The following is a 24,103-nucleotide window of genomic DNA, read 5'->3' as shown; positions in this document are numbered from 1 at the left end:
TTAAAGCCAAAGAATTTTTAGCTAAAATAAGCTCATAAATCGTATCAACTCTTGTCTGTTGACAGAGAAGGAAACAGCAGCCCAGAGAACTTAAATGGTTTCCTCAAGGTCACATGGCAGGTTAATAAGCATGTTGCATGGATTTAGGACTGGAAGGCCTAGCTTGCTCAATCTGAAGCATTGTTCAGGCTTTGATTTTTAAAAAATCCAATATTAAACAGCATCTTTGAGGAACAAAATTCTGATTCATTATAAAACTTTGAAGGTGACTTCAGGCTTTGTTATTGCTCAGATTATTTTAAAACAATATTTTTCTTTCTGTGAACATTTCTTTAAATGTTTTATTTCGTAAAATATACATAATATAAAATTGACCATTTTAACCATTTTTGCGTACAATTTATTGACTTTAAGTCCATTCATATTGTTGTGCAACCATCACCACCATCCATCTCCAGAACTTTTTTATTATCACAAACTGGAACTCCGTATACATTAAACAATAACTACCCAATTACCCATTGTCCTCAGCCCCGGGTAACCACTACTCTACTTTATTTCTCTTATAATTTGACTAATCTAGATAGCTCATATAAGTGGAATCATACAATATTTCTCCTTTTCTGTCTGGATTATTTAACTCAACAAACGAGGTCTGACAATTAAGTTCACGAACTTATTGCAATGATGTTGCTAAACTTTTTTGATATCAGACGGATTATTCATTATGAATTTGTACCAACTGGACAAACAGTTCACCAAGTTTACTATTTAGAAGTGCTGAAAAGGCTCCATGAAAAAGTTAGACGACCTGAACTTTTTGCCAACAATTCATGGCTCTTGTATTGCGACAATGCACCAGCTCACATGGCACTGTCTGTGAGGGAGTTTTTAGCCATTGAACAAATAACTGTATTGGAACACCCTCATTATTCACCTAATCTGGCCCCCAGTGACTTCTTTCTTTACCTAAAGATAAAGGAAATATTGAAAGGAAGAAATTTTGATGACATTCAGGACTTCAATGGTAATACCACAAAAGTTCTGATGGCCATTCCAGAAAGAGTTCCAAAAGTGCTTTAAGGGTGGACTAGTCACTGACATCAGTGCACAGCTTCCCAAGGGGAGTACTTGGAAGGTGACCATAGTGATATTCAGCAATGAGGTATGTAGCACTTTTTCTAGGATGAGTTTCTCGAACTTAATTGTCTGGCCTCGTATGTCTGCAAGGCTCATCCAAATTGTAGCATGTATCAGAATTTTCTTCCTTTTTAAGACTGAATAACATTCCATTGTATGTATATACCACATTTTGTTTATCCATTCATCTGTTTATGGACATTAGGGTTTTTTCCATCTTTTGGATATTGTGAATGATGCTACTATGAACACTTTAGAGTACAAATGCCTGTTTGAATTCCTACTTAAAACCATTTTAATCACCTTCTAAACTAGGTTCTGTATTCTTCACTCAACATCATATATATATATATACTTTATATATATGTATATATATATATATATATATACATATATATACACACATATATATTTATAAACTTTTGCAATTGCCTTGACTGCAGAGCTGATTAAATAGCTGTATTGTATTAATAATTTCTAAGTTTAAAAATTGTAATTCAATTTAATTAAAATGTTAAATTAAGTTAGATTAAAAAATAATTTGGCAACTCGCATGAACTTTGAGAAGCTACTAAAAGCTATAGACCTTTTACCCCTTAAACAAGTGTATGTACACTAAAATCTACATAAAATTCAGGGAGTTCATGAGTCCCTTCATTTTTATCCTTAGGTTTCAGGTTTAAGAGTCTAGAGTTTCTCTCAATATTCCCCAATAATGGGCATTTAAGGCTCTGAGAAAGCATATTCATTCATCACTTTAGGAGTAGAGCTTGGCTAGATGTCTGCAAATAAGGAAAACATATAATATTATTTCTGTCCTGATGCCTATTTCAATGTATTGAAATATTTGACCATTTATTAATTCCTGGTTTGAACACATTTCCCACCTTGTTTCTTTATTTATAACTTTAGGCAACCAATGATATTAGTCACTGAAGATATAAAGATTTCTAATACAAGTACTACTGTCCAACCAATCTGGAAGCACAATTGGTTTATAGGTAGAGGCCAAAACGATATTGAGGACATGATAGGAAAAGCCTAGATGCCACACACAGACTGTTAGAAGAAACACAGATGTTACGAACTCAGAAGGAAGTGAAGAGCACAGTAGAGAAAATCTACATTATCTTTTAAAATTAATAAACAGAAACATCATTTAAAATGGATGCTAGAAGAGAGAATTACACTTATGTGTCACTGAATGCACACCACTGACCCCAACAGGAAGAGACAGTAGCTTGGGTTTCAACAGAAAGTGATACTACATTACTTCCTCAGTAGGAGAAAGAAAAGATTCCTCCTCGGCCAGCAACAACTCAGCCAATGAGAGACTGCCTAACTCAGCTAATGAAAAGTCACTCATTTCAAACTTTCAGTTTCCTCCAATGGTTCTTCCTTTATAACAGCCTTTCCCAAACCAGAAAGGAGTGTTCATCTCTTTTGTTTCTCTGGACTGGCATGTGGTTCGCCATTAAACTGCATGTCCCAAATTGCAATTCTTGGTGTTCCTGAATAAACCCATTTTGCTGGAGATATTTCTGGCTGTCTATTTGTTTAAGGTCAACATGTCTTATACAACATGTAAATCATCCTAAATGGAATTTTGATAGAAACGTAGATATTAAAGGATTCTTGCTGCTTATAATAAAATGTGAGAAGAAAGAGAGCAATTGTAAGAAGAACTATTAAACAGAAGGAAATTAGAACTTCATGATTTTGGAAATTTTCAGCCTATTCAGATTGCAAAAGATTCTAAAATTAGGGGATTCACTGTCAGGAAAGCAGTTAATTCTTTACTTTTGTAGAGAAAACTAGAGGTGTGGCTAGACAACTTTTTGCTATTGCCCCTGGAGGATTAAAAGGTCAGAATATTCAGTCTCACAGAGAGCTCTTTGAGGATTATATGTGTGGCTCATGGATCCCCTCAGATATGTTGGCAGAAGTCAAACATTAGAGATGAAATTATTTTTAAATATCTGTGGAGCAGCCTCTTGTCTAGTGGAATGAATTCCCATGACACACCCAGGAGATCCACAAGGTACTTGAGAATTTTATACTAGAAGAAACACTGCCAGTTTGGACTAAAATGGACTGAGAGAGGAACATGAAAGAAGGCCATCAGACTCCACAAAATTAAGGAACAGGCTGACAAACTATTCAACTTCAAACTCATGATTTCTTTCATGAAGAACAAAGAACACTAAGGGCAAAGCTGTGAGTTCAGAGGTAGAGATTTAAGCTCACAAAGCTGAGAGACAAATCACAGAGGATTGTTTCTTGTCCTTACAATCTAATATTTGCCCAGTTGGATGTCAAAATTTCTTAAGACTCACTTTTTCCCTCCATTTTGTCCTATTTATAATGATAATGTCAGTAACTGTCCCACTATTGTTTCTTGGGAACAGATAACTTGTTTCCTAGTTAATAGGTCCTTAGATGGAGAAATTTCCCCCCTGAATGGATTATGTCCAGACTCTCATTGATACTTGATTAAATTATTTGGGTAGTATAATCCGGGACTTTTGAGCTGATAATATTTAAATGAGATTTTGAACTATGAGTTGATAATGTGATGGTTTGAGACTTTGGGGGATGGGGTGCATGTGACATATAGATGAGTGTTTGAGGTACAGAGATCAGAATGCCTTCTAAAGATAGGTCATGTCCTAATCCCTGGAACCAGTGAATATGCTACCTTATATGGCAAAAAGACTTTGCAGATGTGATTAATAAAAAGACTTTGAGATGGGGAGATTATACTGGATTGTCCAGGTCGGCCCAATGTAATTACAAATAGTCCTAAAAAAAAAAAAAAAAAGCACGTGGCAGAAGAGTAAAGAAGTAAATATGATGATGGAAGGAAAAGTCAGAGTGATGTGATTGCTAGTTGAAGAGAGGCCATGAGCCAAGGAATGAAGGAAGTTACTAAAAGCTGGAAAAGACAAGAAAACAATTTGTCCCCTATAGCTGCTAGGAAGTCCCCTATAGAAGGAATGCAGGTCTGCCCACACCTTGCTTTCATCCCAGGGAGACCTGTTTTGGACTTTTCCTTGCCAGAGCCAGAAGATAGTAAATGGGTGTTGTTTTAAGCCACTAACTTTATAGGAATTTGTTAAAGCAACAATAGGAAACTAATAGAGCCATCAAGGTGGACAAGAGAACTCTGGAGCCACGAGAAGAGGTTGTACTGAATGGGATTTGACCTTTATTTAATAATGTACACAGAAAGACATTGCCTGTTAGATCACACCATGCACAAAAATTAACTCAAAGTGTATCGTAGACCTAAATATAAATGATGAAACTATAGAAGTTCTAAAAGAAAGTCGTTTTAATCTATGGTAGTCACAGATTTATTATTCAAAACACAAAAGCTCAAATCACAAAGACATTTGAAAAACTGGACTTTACCAAAATGTAAAACTTTCACTCTTTTAAAGAGAACAGTAAGAAAACAAAATGTAAGCCACAAACTGGGAGAAGGTATTTCAGACAAAGAATTTATATCTAGAATATCTAAATACATCTTATAACCCAGGATAAAAATGGACAAAAGGTTTGAACAGACACTTCGCAAAAGAAGATACACAAATGGCCAATAATCACATGAAAAGCTACTCAACACATTAGTTATCAGAGAAATGCGAAGTAAAACCACAGTTAGTTATCACAACACATCTACTAGAGTTAAAAAGACTGACCATACCAGTAGTTGGCAAGGAGACAGAGCTACTGGAATTCATACATTCCATGCCGATGAGAGAGTAAAATAGTACAGCCACTTAGGACAATTGCTCTGTGGTTGCCAGAACAGTTAAGTGTACACCTGCCATATGACCCAGCCATTGCATTTGTAGGTATTTACTCAAGTTAAATGAAAACGTGTATTCACCTGAAAAGGTGTACACAGATGTTCGTAGCGGCTTTATTTGTAATAGCCCCCAGACTAAAAACAAACTAAATGCCCATCAGGAGGTGAATGGACAAACAAGCTGTGATATATCCATAAAATGGACTATTGCTCAGCCATATAAAGGGACACACCACTGATACACACCACAGTATCAAAGAATCTCAAAATGGTCATGCTGAGAAAAAGAAGCCAGACTCAAAGAAGTGATTCCATTTACATAAAACTCGAGAAAATATAAACTAATCTGTAGTGACAAAAAGCAGATTAGTGGTCGCATGAGGCTGTGGGCTGAGGTAGGGTGAACTGCAAATGGGGTCTTGGAAATGTTTTGTATCTTGCTGTCAGTGGTGGTTTTGTAGGTGTATATACATCGATCAAAACAAAGAAGATGCAGTTTGTTGTTTACAAATTGGTCCTAAAAATTGAATTGAAAGTCCCTGTGGGTAAGACACGTGTCTTTCCATTTGGGTACCATAAAGTTTAGTATTCATGAATTAGTGTTGCATTTGAACAGAATTGAAAATGTGAATACATTATACTAATTTCCAAAATAACAGAGCGGGTACAATTTTGAAGACGGAGGGTATGCAAGTGTGTGTGTACAAGAAGTAGAGCCATTTCCTGGGGAATCAGAGGACTAATGGTGAGCAACCTAAGATCAGATTCAAGTTCCCGGACTCAGACCTCATCCACGTTTATTTTGTGAGGGAGACCTGAGGTCCTTCCATAATTACAACATAGAATCATACACGTGAGAAATCATAAGCACAGGCAAAATATTTAATTTGTAAAGCTTTGTGGTGCTTGAAACGTGACATACACTAAGGATTTACATATAAAATACACATATTTGGAGGTGAACTTTAAGATTCTGAAATGAAGTTCAATATGTCATTTATGTTTCCCTTTGTTATGTAGTTATTCTTCTGCTTGTCTATTTCTACATTACCATCAGACGTGATCACATATTGATTCTTTGTGTGCCTATCTACACTAAATGCTCAGTGGATATGATTCTTTTTCCCATGTCAATCTTCTATTGTTACATTTATCACATCCTAACCGCAGGTTATTGCAAGATGGTTAAGTTATTTATTTACTGTCATCCATGTAAAAGGAAATAAATGAAATGCTTGTGGTCTAATACAAATCTATTTAGTACAAGGAACTACCTATTTTTGAAAAGCACATTTTGTAGTCTTAAGTGTCCTTAATATGAATACAGTTTACCCAGCTCACTAATTTGCTTCAACCAACATTGGCTGATTTCGTGTTTGTACCAAGTACTGTGCTGGGCACGTTGGAAGATGCAAAAATGAACCAGACCCTCTCTTAGTCCTCTAAGAGCTCTCAGTGGGTTCCCATTGGCTTCCTGATTGATTCAAAGGCAGGTTTACCTGTCATTGGTGACGCATCTTGTCTAAGTGGTTGCTCCTTAATAGCTTACTAATTTAACTTAGTAATTTCACTCAGCGAGAGTGAAATGAGCCGTTTAATACCACGAGGTTGGCTGCAGAAGGAGGGGTGTTTTTGGTCAGTACCTATTACTGCTTGGTAGGTGTCACACACCATAGGGTGGGGCTTTCTGGGAATAGCATCTAACCCCAAAAGGGAGACAAAGGACATATTTTTTAATACATAGACTTTTTTGGCCCCTCAAATCGCACCTTGCTGGAAATCTCCTCAATCAAGGCAAATTGTCATTAAAATCCACAGACAATACCACCTCCTTGACCTCCAGGGCAAGTCTGAGAAGTTAACAAGGCAGATACAATGTGCACTCTAGAGATTATAGAAACCAATGACCACACTTGCCTGACTACATATAATGTAAAATGCAGAACAGAAAGCGGAACTTAGGTCTTCGTAGTTCTAATCCTTGGTTCATTGCCCCGCTTCATGACGGAAGTGCACGAAGGGGCGGCAGTGAAGGAGGTAAGGGGGATGTAGTAGGTACAACCGTGAAAGAGAACATGGTTTAGGTATGTTGTTCGGAACAGGGCCTCTTATCTGGCAAACGTATTGTTAAGGGACAAGGGTAGAAAGAGTTGAGGAGTGAAACGAGGAGAAGAGAAAAGAAACTAATGATGGAAATGGTGGGAAATGGCCTCCTATCAGTGTGTAGATACAGAGGACTTTGAATCACCTTGCATTATGTATGCCTGCCTGCTCCCAGGTGTTGTGCTTTTAAGTGTCACCTGATAATAGCACCCTAGCAGTAAGCTGCCTGGCGTAGGCAGAAGGGCAGGAAGACGTTGCCTAAAGAAGTAAGAGAATTTGCTGAACATAATCTTACACAACGTGAGAGGCAAGTTTTGATGCCTTTCTAGAAACCAAACTGTTGCCAGCAAAACTTCCTGCTGGCTTCTCCCTTAAGGCAAACAGCTTGGGTTTTCACTGGCACTGGATTTCCTAGGCAACAGAACTGTAAACTTGAGAAAAGGCAGGGCCAGGATATGGACTGACAATGAGCTGAGCCAATCAGGCTGTGAGTATGCCACAGTGATTCCAAGCCATCCAATTGGCACCAGAGGGCAGACTAAGAGGTGTGAGGAGGAAAGGGAAGAGGGAGGAGGCGAAGGGGCAGGGGAGGGGAACAGTCTCCCCAGTGCAGGAGAAAGCGTCCATAGTTTCAGTTCCAAGCAACTGGTGGCAACAGGTTAGAATTTAAGGTAAATCAATTTCTTTATGTATTAAGTTGAGATAATTACTTTTGTTTCATTTTAGGAGAGATGGAGATGGAGAGAGAGAGAGAGAGAGAGATGGAGAGAGAGAGAGAGAGAGAGAGAGAGAGAGAGAGAGAGAGAGAGAGAGAGAGAGAATGATTACTTTCAAAAAGAAGCCCTAAATGTTGGTGTGAGTTCTTGGCTGTCAGTCTAAGCAGGAAAGCTTTGTGTTGGGAGAGGCTTTGTGTTTTGTCACCTTTGTGAAGAGGTGCTCAGATACAAATGTATAACAATTTCATTCAGTAAAGGGGAAGGAAATAAACATCATTGAGCAGTTAGTTGCTAGGTACTGGGTACCTGAGTGTGAAGTGTTTGGGTAAACTGCTGTAACTAGACTGTGTGACCATTGATAAAACTGAGCTTCAGGAGGGTTCAGTATCTGCAAGTCACACTTCTTAAATTATATGAATGTCTAACCACTATGCTGTATATCTGAAATTAATATAAAATAATATCGATTGTCAACTGTAACTGAAAAGTTTAAAAATGGGGGGAAGGTGAAGAGGAATAAAAGTTTCAAATGTCCAGGTATAAAACAAGTAAGTAATGTACAGCGTAGGGAATATAATGAATAATATTGTGATAGCGTGGTACAGTGTCAGCTGGTTGCTGGACTTATCATGGTATCACTTCTTTAGGTCTAATTGTTGAATAACTGTGATGTACACCTGAAATTAATGCAATATTGTATGTTAGCTATATTTTAATAAAATTCTTAAAAGAATAGACAAGGTCCCTGCCCTCTTGGGACTTACTGTTTAGATTTGCGCTGGTCAATAAATGCTGTAGTTACTAGATACGCGTGTCTACTGATCACTTAAAATGTGGCTTGTCCAAATTGAAATGTGCTGTAAGTGGAAAATGCATACTGGATTTCAAATACTTAGTATGAAAAAAGTTAAATATCTCAATTTTTCAAATGTTGATTGCATGTTAAAATGAGAATAGTTTGGATATATTTGGGGAAATAAAATATACTAAAATGTAAAAATAAAGACATACAAATTAAAAAAATTATATGCGAGTCATAAAACAAAAGATTGAGCTTTGATTCAGATCTTGGTTTGTCTGACATTCAAAGTTGTGCTATTTCTGCCATACCCTGCTGAACTGACCACCTTGAACCAGAATTCTTATTAAAGTGGACTGATACAGCTTACTAAAATTTATATCAGAGAGTTGATTTGCTTGATCATGAAGTGAAGAAGGACTGCAGTAAATGGCAATACCGTGTATCCACGTGTCTGCCCGCCTTGCCTTCAGTCTGGGATGTAGTTAAATCCTACTCAGTCGATGAAATTCTTCCCAATTTTTAGAGCTCTCATTTTCCCCTCAAAATCTTACAGCTATAGTAATCTCTTTATTTTGTAATTGTGCATTTTAAATACTGAGATTTAAATTGTGGGCATTCATTTGTATTTATATGCAAATAAAAATTACTCAATAACAATAGCTGTTATCAATTCCAATAGCATCTTGTAGCAGCACGGTAAGTGCTGATGATATATATGATGACAGGGGACACCAAGGATACAGCCCTTTTCTTTAAGGACCTTATTATAGTCTAGTAGGACCGAGCAAAGAGGTATGTCACAGTGCAGTGTGGGTGCTATGTGGTCTTGGCACAGACGCTACAAAGGAACACGTAAGTGCTTTCACTCTGCTGAGAGTGGTTCCGTGAGGCTTTACCATAGTGATTCTACCAGGAAGAGAAGGACGTCTCTAGACCAATAAGGGAGGGAGGGTGTCCCTGGAAATGAGGCAGTGTGTACAAAGGCACAGAGATAGAGGACATCATGGTGTCTTTGGGGTTTGTGACTAGGCGTAGATGCAAAATAGATATTGAAGGGTGGAGGAATCCTAGAAACAAGGCTAGAGAGACAGGCAGGGCCAATGTATGCATCAAATGCTAAGATGTTTGCTCTTTACCTGTACACAGTGAGGAGCCATCAAAGGGTTTTAGACGAGAGTAGGACGTTCAGATTTCCATTTTATAAAGATTGCTCTGACAGTCATCTGGAGGACAGATTGGAGGAGGCAAGACCGGAGGCAGGGAACCAGATAAGAGGCAGTTCCAATAGCGGAAATGGAAGATGACCAGGTCCTGCACTTAGATGGCTTCCATGGCAGTGGAGGTGAGAGAAGGAGCAGAGATGCAGGAGGTATCCATACGGTGAAATTCCACAGGACTTGGCCGCTGATTCGATGCAGAGGGTGAGAAGGCGTCTAGGATAATGTTCAGTTAATGGCCTGGGAAAACGGTGTTGCCATATCCTGAGGCAAGGAATAAAGAGAAAAAGATAATACATTTAGTTGTGCAACATTAAACTTGAAGTGTCTATAGGTTATTGAAGTGCACACATTTTGTGGGACATCTGAAATCTGGCTCCAAAGCTCGAGAAAGTGCATGAGTTGGAATAAAGATTTGAGAATCTTCATTGCGTCAGTGGATATGGCTGAGATTGCTATGGGATGGGATGAGAGTGAGCAGAAGATAAATAACTGAAGCCTGGGGGACAGTAGCTTTAAAAAAAGCAGACAGAAAACATGGGAGAGACCAAATAGACCAGACCTCAGAGGAAGGGAGACAGAGGAAATTTGATTCATAGACATTGAGAGAAAAGAATTTCAAGAAGGAAGAATGATCAATAGAGCAACTGTTGGGTGAAGTGAAATAGGGACTAAGAGTGCCTGTTGAATTTGGCAATCAGGTTGGCAATGACTCCTTGATAGTGTGTTCATTGGAGCATCAGAGTGCAGACCAAATTGCGGTGGATTGAAGTATGAATGGGGCATGAGCGAGTGGAGAAACTGGAGACTCTTTCAAGTAGTTTGGCTTTGAAGGTTCATAGCTAGAAGCAGTTGACGACTAAGGGACCATTGCAGATTCATGAGCTAAAGGGGGATGCTGGTGGAGAGGAGGAAAATAGCATAACAGACAACTGAGGGTCTGGGACAAATAGGAACATATGTTGTAGGTGGAGAGATTATTCTTAAATGGGAGGAAATTCAGCACTCCCTCTTGGGGAGGGAAGACAAAGTCAGGATGGTCTCGAGATAAATACCTCTGTAGTCTTGGAGGAAGGTGGTGTGCGTGAGTTCCTACCGGTAGCTCCGTTTTTACTGTGAGTTTCAAGACAAGCTGTGCAGGAGAGCGGCAAAGGTGTGAATTGGCCTCAGAAAAGATTGAAAGAAGAACTTAACCAATGTCATATAGAAGCATCGTTGCATGTTTCTGAAGGCTCAGCTGTGGTTAAAGAATAAATGTCAGTAGCACCTGTCTACCCGGCTTGTGGGCTTGTTCCGTTGCTCTGGATAGCCTGCCTTTAAGGAGAGGACTCACAAACAAATTGAGCCAAGTTAGGCATAAGGGAGTGTGGAAGATTGACGAATGAGGGCTGAGAAAGAAGGTGCTGGTAAGGAGTGGTCAGAATGATGCACTAAAGTGTCTAGAGTGGAGAGGAAAGGAAGTGGATCCATAAAGGAGAATGGGACAAGTAACGGCTGTGGAGAAAATGCAGGACCATGAGTCTAGAGGTTTTGTAAGGTCACAAGCATCTGTGGTTGCAAGAATGAAAGTGAAAGGTGGGAAGAAAATGGATGCTGAATTTTGAACTTTCGGAGGAGAGCAGCTTTGCTGGTGACAAAATGTAAGAGATGGTCTTGAAAAAGCATGTGAATAGAGTGAGCAGGTGAAGTTGGTAGAAGTCAAGGTGCTTTAGAACCTTCATGGCTACATGTTGGACGGATTGTCTAGATGAGCCCTGAGGGTGCCCGGATTGATGAGGACACTTGGGATGCAGAGGAGGTCTCTGAGGCAGGACCCAGAGTCTTAGCAATTTAGGACAGGACAGAGCCAAAGAGGAACACAGGGAGGATGCCCAGCTGGGCTGTGCTTCAAAGAAGGATGTGAGGATGGGGCACGATGTGGAGGTGGCAGGTGTATTGCAGAGACTGTGAACTACCTTAGTACTTAGAATTTGGGGTAAGAGTCACCTTTATCGGAGAAGACTGCAGAAGGAGAGTTCCTCATGCAACTTCGGGTACCAGGTAGGATAAAGACATTGTACCAGTCAGCCTCTTGGCAGGAAATGGATGGCACATTCAAAAGTAGTGACAGAAAAGGATGAAATGAAGGACAGCTTGCAAAGCTATGGCTAGGGCTGAGGAATATAGATAAGGGATGAGGAAACACCCCCAGGCTGCCACAGTGAGGGGGGGAAATCATCCTTAGACCTGAAGGGTCAAGAAGAGGAGCCCTTACCGATCTCAGCCTGAGTGTTGCTCCAGAGAGCGCTGCGTTTGGCGTAAGACTGCAGTCACTGACAACTGTGGCTGGCGGAGGAAGCCCGGATCTAAATACTCCAACTTCTCTCTCCTCCTGCCCTCAGATCTCCTGCTGGTGCCTCCCAGGGAATCAATCCAGCTGGAAGCCAGGGAACAGAGAAACCTGGTTAAGGCAGTTCACAGAGGTGGACTTCTTGTAGCACAAATATGGATGGGGAATGGATCAGGAGAGGGGTCTGGGCAGACAGAATACTGAGCTCAACAGTGAAGATTGTCAATTGTTCAGAGGCCAATGAGAATTAGCAGATTTATAATGGACAAAAGGATTGAAGAAAGGCTGGGTGTCTCTGCATGGAAGGGGCTGTGCTCTTGGCCTCAAGGGGGCCATGTCTCTCTCAGTAACTTGCGGTGGTGATGGGGTGCCTAGGAGCAAAGGCTGGGGAAGCTTACTTTGTGGAACACCCTTTGGGTTCCAACTGCTGCTTTAGTCTCCTTTTCACCCCCTGCATCAAATCAGCGGCCAAGTCCTGTGGAATTTCACCGTATGGATACCTCCTGCATCTCTGCTCCTTCTCTCACCTCCACTGCCATGGAAGCCTCCTAAGTGCAGGACCTGGTCATCTTCCATTTCCGCTATTGGAATTGCACTTCCAAGTAGTAAACTTGATTAATTGTTTGTCCAGTTGGTACAAATTCATAATGAATAATCCCTCTGATACCAAAAAAAGGTTAGCAACATCGCTGCAACAAGTTCATGAACTTAATTATCCAACCTTGTTAGTGATTTTGGTGACTAATGTTGCAAAAGGGCAAATGGTGGTCAGAGCTGTGGCTTTACTCAGTGGAGGAAAATGTACAGTTGGGGTTTGTCCTTATAGTGGGTTTGAAATCAGAGGCCAAGGCCTCATGTCACCTGAAAAAATGGGATATTTGAAAAGTACTTTGTTGGTTGGTTCTAAGAGCATAGTCACCGCAATCCAAGAGTTTGGAAGACAAGTTTTGTTTTCCTTTTTTTTAAAAAAAAAATTCACCCAAAGCTTTGCTTACCTTTGTGTAGTTTAGATATTTTCTTACTCTGCTTCTTTAAGGCCTTCCATCTGGCAGGCTGCCTGACTCAGAAGGGATTGCAAGTAACTGTCTGGTTAAAAACCCCAGAGACTCAGGGCAGAGCAGAGGGGAAGAGCAAGATGGAGAAGGAGACGGCAAGGAGAATGCTGTTGATACAGCTCCTGCGCCCCAAGAGTCCCAGGGGAGGCTCACTCTGCCAAGGATCCCGTAACCCTGCGGCCTCTGTGTTTTAGTAACCTGGGGCTTGTAGTACATTGTGTTAGGTACATGGGTCCTTGAATATCATGGTAAGCAGTTCTTCTCACTCTCTTTTGCCAAAAATGCTGCAGAGGCTCCTAAATGCTGGTAAAATTCTACCAAGAAAAGAGGTTATAATGGAGTTATTTTACCTCTCCTCCCAGTTCTCAGGGGGAGCTGCACCTCTCCTCACAGTGGATTGCTAGTTATTTCACCCGAGGAAAAGTCATTACCTATGGGCAAGTTAAACACGGCAGGAATAAGCTTTTGCCAATGGTGTCAGTTAGGAATACTTTTGGTTGCAAGTAACAGAGGCCCTGATCAACAATGAATTAAGCAATCAGGGGCTTATGTTTCTCATATGACAGGAGTGTGGAGTAAGGCAGTTGGTTACATAGACTCGGTAGCTCAGTGATATTAGGGCTGTAAGTAGGTGTCTCTGTGATTTCCTTTTGCCCTTCCCTCATGATTGCAGACAGCCTGCCACAGCTCCAGACATTGCATTTTTGTGCAAGGCAGGAGGAGGCAAAGAGATGGGAGAGCTCTCCCAGAGCCCTTAGCACTTTCAGTTGAGTCTCTTTGGCTAGTACTCATCTAATGTGGCCACCCAACTGAAAGTGGAATGTAGCAGAGAAAGGAGTGACCTTTGAGTCAGCCTGTTGGCAATGTTTGGAAAATCAGCTGTAATTCAAACTTCACAAAGTTAAAACTACCCTGATGAATATAAACTTCTGAAAGGGACCTTGGCTCTCTCATTCATTGCTATTGTGTGGCATATAATAAGTATTCAATAAACCTATGTTGAATTCAGTACCAGGACTAGGGTGAGGCAAGGTAGGGACCTGGGACAAATTATTTCAGGTAGACTCACTCTCAGGTTTGGGCCAGTGCAAGGTTGACATTTGCACAATGCTGAGACTGAGGGCCTTAAACATTATGCCTTGGGCCCCTACCTACCTAGCTCTAATCCCAACCCTGGGTGAATGACTAACATGAAATTTCAGGAAGCTGTATGAAGTGAACACCTAAAAGCAATGATATTTATGAAACATTCTTAAATTGGGCCATATCATAAACATTAAAATATGGATTGCAAATATCGGTAGAAAGAATAAAAGACGATAACTTAGCAGAGATGGGCTCTGGAGAGACCTGCGTGCTGACAATGGCTGAAACACGAATTTTAAATATCTTGAGAAAATGTATTTTGGTGCAGAGAAAATTTGGTAAGCCACACTTTGATGGCATATACTGTTCCACAGTATATTTATGTGGAAAGTATAGATTAAATACTGTCATACTTTACATTTAGTGCGGAAGTTGGCCATCCAAACAAAAACCAGACATTTCATATATTTACCCATTGCAGAAATAATTTTAAAAATATTTTTTGGGAAAAGAGTAAATGTTATGGAAGATAACACAGTAACTTTGAGTTTAGGTTTCAAACAAACAAACAAACAAAACCCCAAATACCTGGCACATTACTTTATTAAAACAAACAGAAAACCGCTGCTCCAAGAGGAAGAGACTAAGTGAAAGTGTTCATCTCAACCAGAAGGAGTTTACACTGAGCCTTAAAGTTTTGGAAACTTGAGCAAGGACCCCGAGGTGAGAGAAGGGTCATATCGAGGATCTGTGGTGTCCTGGCTTCCTCTGCAGGGAAATCCTTCTGGCACTCCAGGGCAACCTCTTCCTTGAAGCTTTTCCTTTCCTTCATCTCATTTCGTGGACCTGTTAGGAATTCCCAAAGTAGCTTATCAGCACGTGATATAGCTGTTGACTGCAGTGACTTAGACAAAACTAGATGCCAGTCACTGCCTCATGGGACATTCTCAGGTAAGTGACCCAAGTTTTCGGAGTCCCTGCTGACTTTCTGTAATAGGGCGGCAATATTCGATAGACTCCACTGCATGAGGTGATGTGGTGATGCGTGGAAAGCACTGAGCCGCGGGCTTGGCCCCTGATGTGCTCATAATGGTTATTACTATCACTTCTCTTCATGCCTCTGTCTTACCCTATGTTGTGTTGCAGCCTTTCCTCTAGCCTTTCCCCACAAGATCTTACTCCTGCTACACGAAGGTGGCTTGGTGTCTCTTCTAGCTTAGATTCGTAAACTTAGGCGTATGTTAAAACCATCTGGCAATGTTAGAATGCCCATCCTCAGCATTCACACCGAGATGCTAATTGGCTGTGTTTTGGGTGGAGTAACCATGGGCTTCTTTATTTTTCAGCAGCACCTCTGATGGTCTCAGCATCCCTGGGTGTCCCAGGTCTTTCTCTGCAACTGGGCTTCTCCATCTCAGTACTCCTGCCATTTTGGACTGGGGAATTTTTTTTTTTTTTTTTCTCAAGGGTTCTGCTAACATGTTTAGCAGTATCTCTGGCCTCTACTCACTAGATGCCAGTAGCACCCCTCACCCCTGTTGTGACAACCAACAATGTCTCCAAACGTCAAATGTCCCCTGGAGGCAAAATCATACCCATTTGGAGCCACCTGAAAAATGAGCCCAGTCCCTCGTGTAGCTAGAGGTGCTAAGGGTCTGTTTAGTTGAATTGAGCTCAGATGGGTTTGATGAAGGAACGCTCACAGATGTCAACAACACTGAGACACACTTGTCATGACACCTTTTCCCCAGCGTTCTGTGGCAGAAACCACGTTTCTCTTCAAATGGTCTGAGTCTTTCATTTCAGACTCAAAGGAGGGACGTCCTAGCCACCTGCTAAGCTACTCTGAGCACTAGAATCTAATATTTACTCTAGAGGGGCACTTTCTGAGGGGAAACTTCTTAAGAGACTCCAGGTTTTTGCTATGTACCACATAGTAATAGCTAGTTAATTGAATGGACTGAAGTCAGTAGAGATGGCAACTGTCACCTTCAAACACCGTCTGTTGTATGTCTCTCCCCATCCCTGGATTACATTTAAAGTATTAAAAGATCCACTGAATAGAAATCAAAATGTCAGCCTTACATCCAGTTCCCAAGTACAGAGAGAAAAATGCCTCATGTCTGCCATCCCTGTGGGAACTTGTCTCTATGCTCACAGTCAAGTCTAAGGTAGCAGAGATAAGAATAGTTTTGACTTGGATGTGAACTCAATATAAGGCAAATACATTTCCCACATCCCAGGAATGAGTATGAAGCCCTATGAGTTTAATCATTCGCTACGTGCTCTTTATATTGCCTTACTTTTCTCTTCTCTCCAAAAAGCAGAATGTTTTTAAAAACCACATGGAGCTATTATAGCAACTCCAGGTCCCTTGCTATTGAAACAGCTAATGTAATGGCACAGGTTTTTAAATTCCAGAAATACCTAAAAAACGTTCCTAAGGTGAAAATCATTACATGGCCCAGAATGGGCTTGATGGCTTCAAGAGGTGGTAGAGGCCTTTGGAAAGCTTGGAATGCTCTGCAGGTAGCTGCTGTTTGCACTGGCTGGGCTTATGTCATCTCCTCATAGGACAGTTTCTTCACAGTCACGCTGTGCCTTGTCTAGCCCCAACACCCCCAGCAGTGGGATGCAAAGGACTGTTCAGGCACTTCCCTGCCCTGCCATGCGAGAGCCTGCTCTCCCTGCTCAGCATGGAGCGGAGGTCAGGGGTGGGCGGTACTCGCCCATCTACCTTTGTCCCCATGTTTGCAGTGCCTTCCTGTCACCTAATTGTGTCCTTCCCCCTGTGCTTTTACACAGGCTAACTCTCCTCTAAAGTTCACCCGAGTTCACTACACCTGCCTCAGCTTCCTCATGCAACTGTCCTTTTCCTGAAAGAGGGAAACGGGGAGTGTAGTGTCAGAGAAACCAAAATGGGGAGGGTTCTTTAGAGGGTGGAGAGGGCAGTTTCTTTGAATTTTGCATCGGAGGATGTAGAAGCCCTTGGTGCTTTCTCTTTATGGATGTCTGTGGGGTGCCCTCTTTGGCTTTGAGATCCACCTCTGTGTTGCAGCTTGTTGGCTGTAGAATCAACCCAGCATTGGGGGGGGGGGGGGGGGGGGAGAGAGAGATTGAGATTTTGAGAAATGGCAATATGTATCTCAGCGTATCGCCACTAGGAGGCACCAAAGACAATCCAATAAAGTGTAGCCTGAGGCTTCCCCAAAGATTCAGCTTAATGTGTCCCTGAACTCAGTAAGAGAACTCCCATGAAGCCCATTGAGAATCATGAAGAGACAAACTTCCAAGAATTGTCAGCTTTCCATATCCCGTCCCACAATGATTCTTGAAATCCAGGCTTTGGCAGTGGCAGGCACCTGAGCACCGGGACGATGGGATGAAGGAGCCAGAACTGTGTCCAGTGTGAGACCTGCTGACCTTGGCCACAAAGTCTCCTTTGGCTCGGCAGGATGCTGGCACCTCCACTCAGCCTATGACCCCAAATTTCCAGATCTCTTTATTTCTTTGCTTTGTGAATATCCCTTCCCACCAGGCACTGGGGGTCGGGGACGCGAGCAGCACGAGTTCAGGGTGTCAGCCCCGAGTCCTCCCTGTCCCTCAGGCGCCACTCAGTTCTCTCCATGTCCGGTCGCTTTATCTTCTGTGTCCACACTGCCAGGCCTCCTTCCAGGCAACAAGACCTCTCACCTGACTGTCACCATCATGGCCTCTCATCTCTGACGAGTCAGACTGTCCCACTTTCCTGCCCATTCTCCACACTGCACCCAGAGTGCTCTTTTTACAATGCAGACGGTCGCTCCCTCATTTGAACCCTTTGGGGTCTCCTGTTGTTCTCAGTACAGAATCCAAACTCCCGATCACCGTGTCCCAGGCTGTTTGTGCTTTGGTGCCCGCGTACCTGCCTAGTTTCACCTCTCTCCAAAGTTCCCCTTTCCACATTCCCTCCCCGTCTCCACAACTCTTTATCTCACTGGCACACTCATCCCTAATTCTCCAATCATCCTAAATACTTGCATTTCTCTCATTGTACTGTCTTCTCATTCATTTTGACCTTACAAGGCACTTGGGAAGTGCGTGTGCATTGTCCTTCCTTCTTCCATCCCCACGACCTTAGCCTGAATAACTACCGCCTTCCTTTAGGATTAAAGCTTAGACATTACCTCTGACACGTCTTCAGAAAGCCCCACTCTGAGGCTGGGGTAGCCTCCCTTTTCCGATATTTTTGCAGCTCAGTAGTTGGGTTGCTCCCCCAACTCCCTAGGCTCCTTGCACTGGATGTCTCTTTGCCTCTTTCCACACCTCCTACCACAATGCCCGGTACTTTCTTGTTGCCCCTTTTAGACATTTGTGGAAGGAATGGACTCAACGAACACCAGGCCAGAGAAATGCGCAGACGCTGTGTTAACACCAGGTGACGCTGCGGCCAAGTGCATCTGGAGGGCAGCCCATTCCCGGCCTGGCTGGTTGGGCTGTTGTCACCGCGCAGACTGCTTGGTACTCAGAGAGGGTTTTCTGGAGTCAGGGACGCTTTGTGCAGTCCTGTGATCTCAGTGACACATGTTTGGCGGCAGACTGTTGCCCCGGTGCCTGGTGCCTGCAGGGAAACTTCAGATGGTCTGAGTGTCGCCCTTCTTCACCAACACCCCTACCCGATCATGCCTTCTTTAAAAGCCCCCAGTTTTTAGTAAACTTTATGTTTCCTATAATGCTTAACTATGGGACTTAAGTACTCACATTTAAGATTCCTAATCAAAGGCTTGCTTCTCAGACCAATCTCTCCATTCCAGCACTGGCGCCTTGAAAGTAGCATGCAATAAATATTAGCTCTTTGTTGATGAACTGGGTCACTAAACATACAAAGGACAAAAATCTTATGATTTCACTCATATGTGGAATATAAAACAAAAAGATAACAAACTACCAAAACAAAAAAAAACCTTATGGATACAGACAACAGAATGGTGGTTACAGAGGGGAAAGAGGGTGATGGATGGAGAAGTGGGTAAAGGGGGCCAAGTATATGGTGATGGAAGGAGACTAGATTTCAGGTGGGGAGCATGCAGTAAAGTATATAGATATTGAAGTATCATGTGGTACACCTGAAAATTACATAATGTTATTGACCAATGTTACCCCAATAAGTTTAATTTTTCAAAAAGGTAGTTAATGTGGGCATTTCAAGTAGTCATAGTAGGTTGGCAGGAGAGAATGTAAAATTGTTTCTGAATATAGCACATTAGACTGCAGAGGTAACTGCTTGCATTGTCACTGGGTAGTGTCAGCCACAGAATGTAGAACTGATGGGATGTTCTCCCTGACTCTATCCTGCTCTCCTAGGAGAGGGTGCCATCAGATTGTGCTTTGAAATCCTTTTGTATTGCCGTGTGTCTCCAAAAATAAGACCTAATCGGACAATCAGCTCTAATGTGTCTTTTGGAGCAAAAATTAATATAAGACCCAGTCTTATTTTACGATAAGACCAGGTATATAGTATAATATAATATAATGTAATGTAATATAATATTAATATTTTATTAATATTATATTAATGTTTGCTCCAAAAGACGCATTAAGCTGATTGTCTGGCTAGGTCTTATTTTTGGGGAAACACGGTACTTCACAAAGGTGGTGGAGTTGAAAGAGCCGTACTTGGGAGTCAGAAGCCCTGTGTTGGGTGTTGGCCAGGACTTTGGGGCAAGCTGTGTTACCAACCCAAGCCTTAGTTCCCAAGTTGGCCAAAGGAGGAGGTGGCAGTGCGTGATGAGTCAGGGTCCTGTTGTCCTAACTGTGTGAATTATACCAACTGGGGGACTGGGGCCACCTGCCTGATTTCTCTGAGCCCTGATTTTTTAATCTGTGAAATAAGAATCATAGTTATAACTAGCTCATAGGTTTTTCTTTTCTAATTGAGATGAAATTCACATAACATAAAATGAGCCATTTAAAAATATATAGGACATTCATGACATTGTGCAACCAGCACCTTTATTAAGTTCCAAACATTTTCATCGCCCCCAAAGGAAACCCCACACCCGTTAAGCAGTCTCTCCCCATTGCCCCATTGTAGGCCTTGACAACAACTAATCTGTGTTCTGTCTCTATGAATTTGCCTGTTCTGGACATTTCATATAAATGGAATTACGCAATATGTGATATTTTGTGTCTGGAGTCTGTCACTTAGCGTAATGTTTCTGAGATTCATCTATGTTGTAGCATGTATCATTCTTTTCGTGGGTGAATAATATTCCTCTGTATGTATACAGAGGGTGCCAAAAATGTACACACATTTTAAGAAAGGAAAAAACTATTAAAATTGTAATAATATATACCGATAAGAAAAGATGAATACACGTCACGTTTGACTTCTGCAATCACAAGAGGTGCTCAAAGTGGTTACCATCAGTATCCAGACACTTCTGATTACGGGGAAATACTGCTTGAGCAACGTTGACAAAGTGTCCACTTGTATACATGTTTTTGGCACCCCCAGTATATAACACGCTCTGTTCATCCACTCGTCCATGGATGGACATTTGGATTGTTTCTGCCTTTTGCCTATTATGAATACTGCTGCTGTGAACGTGAGTGTACGTGTATTTGTTTGAGGCCCTGTTTTCAATTCAGCTCCTAGGTTTATGACTGGATACATGCTTACCACATAGTGGGAACACAATAAATGTTAGCAATTGCGGCTTAAATATTATACTGAAGGTGTGAAAAGAGGCCCGCACAAGGGTTCCTTTTCTTGCCTTCTCTCTCAGATCTGGGCGCTAGATCTCACCTTCCTCACTGTGGGGTTTTAGTTTATGTCTCTGTCCATTCCCCACCTGCTGCCATGGATCATGTGGAAAACCAGAGTAGGTAGAATAGCATGAAAAAGGTAAGGAATAAGTAGTGGAAATGAAGACAGGGAGGTGAGTGGCCGGGGACCACCATTGGGCCAGTAGCACTGAGCAAGAGAGAGGATCAAAAAAAAAAAAAACACACGAAAAACAGGGTCTGGGAAGGAGCAGGCTGTGAGGTAGACATAGAGCATGAGGAGGGCATGGTGGGAAGAGAGGGAAGGGTGGGGCCAAGGACGTGCCATCAGCAGAATATGGTGAGGGTCAGGAAGTGCCTCAGGCAAAGACAAGTAAGGGAGCAGGAGATGGCTAGGTTAGTGAGTCGGTGTCGGTGAACACAGGGTTCTCCTTGCGGCTGAGGGATTCTGTGGGGGTGGTGTGAGAGCTAGAAGCTGGGGACAAGGTCTGGGAATTGTCAGCTTGAGATTATGGGACAAAATAGTAGCAGGCAAACAGAGGCTTTAGAAAAGTTAATGCTGCCAGGAAGGCAACCGACCTAGGCCACAGGTGTCCTTGTAGGATGAGAATTTAGATCACACTCTCTGTACATGCCTGACAGTGGGAGAGAGGCAGGTCTCTAAAAGTGCTGTGTGCAGCCATCTGGAATCCCAGGGAACCTCTGCTTCTCGTGTTGGAGGGAGTATGGAAGGCTCCATATTAGCTTTAGGCAGAGCAGTTTCTTCCTAATGTGGAGTAATACGGCTGGGATCTAATAGGCAAGGTCTGCTCTGTGGCCTTGTGTCCAAGAGAACTGAGAATGATTACTGTCGTCTTCACCCGTCTGATGGGAATCAGAAAAAAAGGAGCCACAGGGAGGAAACCCATCACTTGGCTCTTGGGAGGTGCTGTAGGAAAGGAGTCAGTTAAGCATCTGCATCCCTGAATTATCTATTCTGGTCTGTTTTATTTTTGAGATTCCCTCTCTAAGGTTAAATGAGAATTTGGTAGGGAGACCTAATCGGTTGTATTGCAGAGGAACAGTCTTAGAGAGCCCAAATCAGAATCCCATCCCAATGTAGCCCTCAGAAGATGTGCTGGCTTTTGGCCGGCAGGGGGAGCCCGTGAGTCAAAGGCAGATCCATTCTAACATTTCTCAGCGCCGCGTATGCTGTTCTTTGTGCATCTATCAAGCTCTCCTGCTCCTTTCAGTCACAATTCACAGTGAAGAGTAATATCCAGAATACCCCACCTGCTAGGTCGGGGGCTTACATGAGGGTCAGTGGTTTATGGAGCAGGGATGGAACTTAAAGATCGTCTAATCCTTTCCCTCCATTTAACAGAGGAGGAAAAATTGAAGAAACCACCAGGAGCGGGGTTGATGAGTCAGGACTAGAACCGGGGTCACCAGGCCCAGTCCAGCAGGTTCCCGCTGCTGTGCGGCTTCTCAGAGCTCAGGCCCCGCTGCAGGGGGTTGTAAGTTGCTCACGGACCTCCCAGGAGGTGGTGCTTCATTACACCCACCCTCTCTCCTATTTCTGAAAATTTAAAACACACACAAGCCAAACTGTATGGAAAAAAAGATAAATCTGTTTGTCAAGAGAGATAGTGTCTATTTGCCTTTTTTTTTCTGTCCTGAGAACCTAGTTTGGTGTTAAGTGGACACTTACCTGCTAACCAAGGAAAACGTACTGGTTTCTGGTAGGAATCAAAAGGCCCAAGGGCTGAGCATCTCAGTGAAGACAGAAGCAACAAAAAATACTGGTTGCACCAAAGAGGAGAGTATACAGTGTGGAGTCAAAGGAAGTGTGGAGAATTCTAAATAAAAGAATAAAGCATACAAGGTTGGCTCAAAAAGAGTTTAGAGAAATGGGGTTTCTTTTTTTTTATGGTGGTAGGAGTTTCAGAAAGATGAAAGCATATTGGGGAATGGCTCTATAATTAAAACTATTGTCCAGGCTGGAGATATTAGATGTCCTCAGGGCTAGATAAGTAAGTAATAAATATGCCAGGCACACAGTAGAGCTGAAAATTGGAAATTCGGGGAAGTTTGAGACTGTTCTTAGCAAGTAAATGAGAAAGTGTGCTGTAAATTTCCTTCCCGGCGAGGCTGCTGTCACCCTGCTCAGGCAGAGGACTGAGATCTGCTAATGTGTTGTGGATTCCCTCTCAGATGGCAGGGACAGCACGCCATGACAGAGAGATGGCGATCCAAGCCAACAAAAAGCTCACCACGACCACCGACCCCATTGAAAGGCTTCGACTGCAGTGCCTGGCCAGGGGCTCCGCAGGCATCAAAGGACTTGGCAGGTAGGACCCGGGCCGTGGGTGGCAGGGAGATGGAGGAGAAAGACCTGGCACAGCTAGAGGGGCACACGGATGTGACCTTGAGCAAGTCACTTGCTCCTGGGGTCTCTCCTTAATTGTAAATGCAACATTTGGAAGAATTACTCTCTGAGGTACCTTGTGACAACATTTGGTTCTTAGTCCAAGATTCAACAAGGTCCATGTCTGCTACAAGAAAGTGCAGCTACTGGGAGAATTTGAGGTGAAGGGAGAAGCTAGCCCCAGTGCTGGAGACACCTAGCATGACAAAGAGAGAAACATTTTCGGAAGTTGTGACAATAGGGGCTTGGAAGAAGGAGGAAGGAATAGCGATTTAGACACGATTGCAGAACTTGGAGTTTTTCTCCTAGGTGTCATGTCTTGTTCATTTTCAGAGGCACTGAAATTGCCTGTTGGGTAATATGCAGCTCACTGCCAAGGGGGTTCCCCAGCTCTGCAGGTCCTGGTCTCTGGCTCTCTGATAGTGTGAGTAGCCCTCAGGACTGAGAAACCCAAGGGGAAGGAGATTGTACGCCTCCCTGATCGAATGCCTGCCCTGGCCAGGCACTGTACACATCTCAGGGTATTCATAGGTGATGAAGTCTTCTCTAGCGCTCATGGAGGGTTTAGAGCAGGAGACTGAGAGTCGCAAAAACGGGAATCTCCGTGAAAGGAGAAGTTGTCCATTAGAGAAGTAGAGAATATCATGGCAGGGAAATCCAACCTCCCAT

The 24,103-nt window shown here is 42.5% G+C and overlaps 1 protein-coding gene across 5 annotated transcripts in view; it reads left to right on the top strand.

The window, feature by feature from the left end:
* The window catches only part of CAPSL (calcyphosine like), a 53,707-nt gene that overhangs the window by 3,377 nt on the left and 26,227 nt on the right, over nucleotides 1-24,103 (top strand). For 2 of the 5 annotated variants that reach the window (XM_074329010.2, XM_074329009.2), the window contains exons 1-2: nucleotides 6,702-6,991; nucleotides 23,221-23,357. In XM_074329010.2, coding sequence (XP_074185111.1) covers nucleotides 6,956-6,991; nucleotides 23,221-23,357 — 173 coding nt within the window. In that variant the 5' untranslated portion in view covers nucleotides 6,702-6,955. Of the gene's footprint in view, nucleotides 1-6,701; nucleotides 6,992-7,637; nucleotides 7,729-23,220; nucleotides 23,358-24,103 lie in introns of those variants that run through there. The other 3 variants (XM_074329007.2, XM_019737323.3, XM_074329012.2) reach the window with 3 other exon arrangements.

This window comes from Rhinolophus sinicus, chromosome 3, assembly GCF_057876585.1.
Source record: "Rhinolophus sinicus isolate RSI-liver-muscle chromosome 3, RSI-T2T, whole genome shotgun sequence".
NCBI lineage: Eukaryota > Metazoa > Chordata > Mammalia > Chiroptera > Rhinolophidae > Rhinolophus > Rhinolophus sinicus.
The sequence above is the reverse complement of the archived record's forward strand: the minus strand, read 5'-3'. Positions and strand labels throughout refer to the sequence as shown.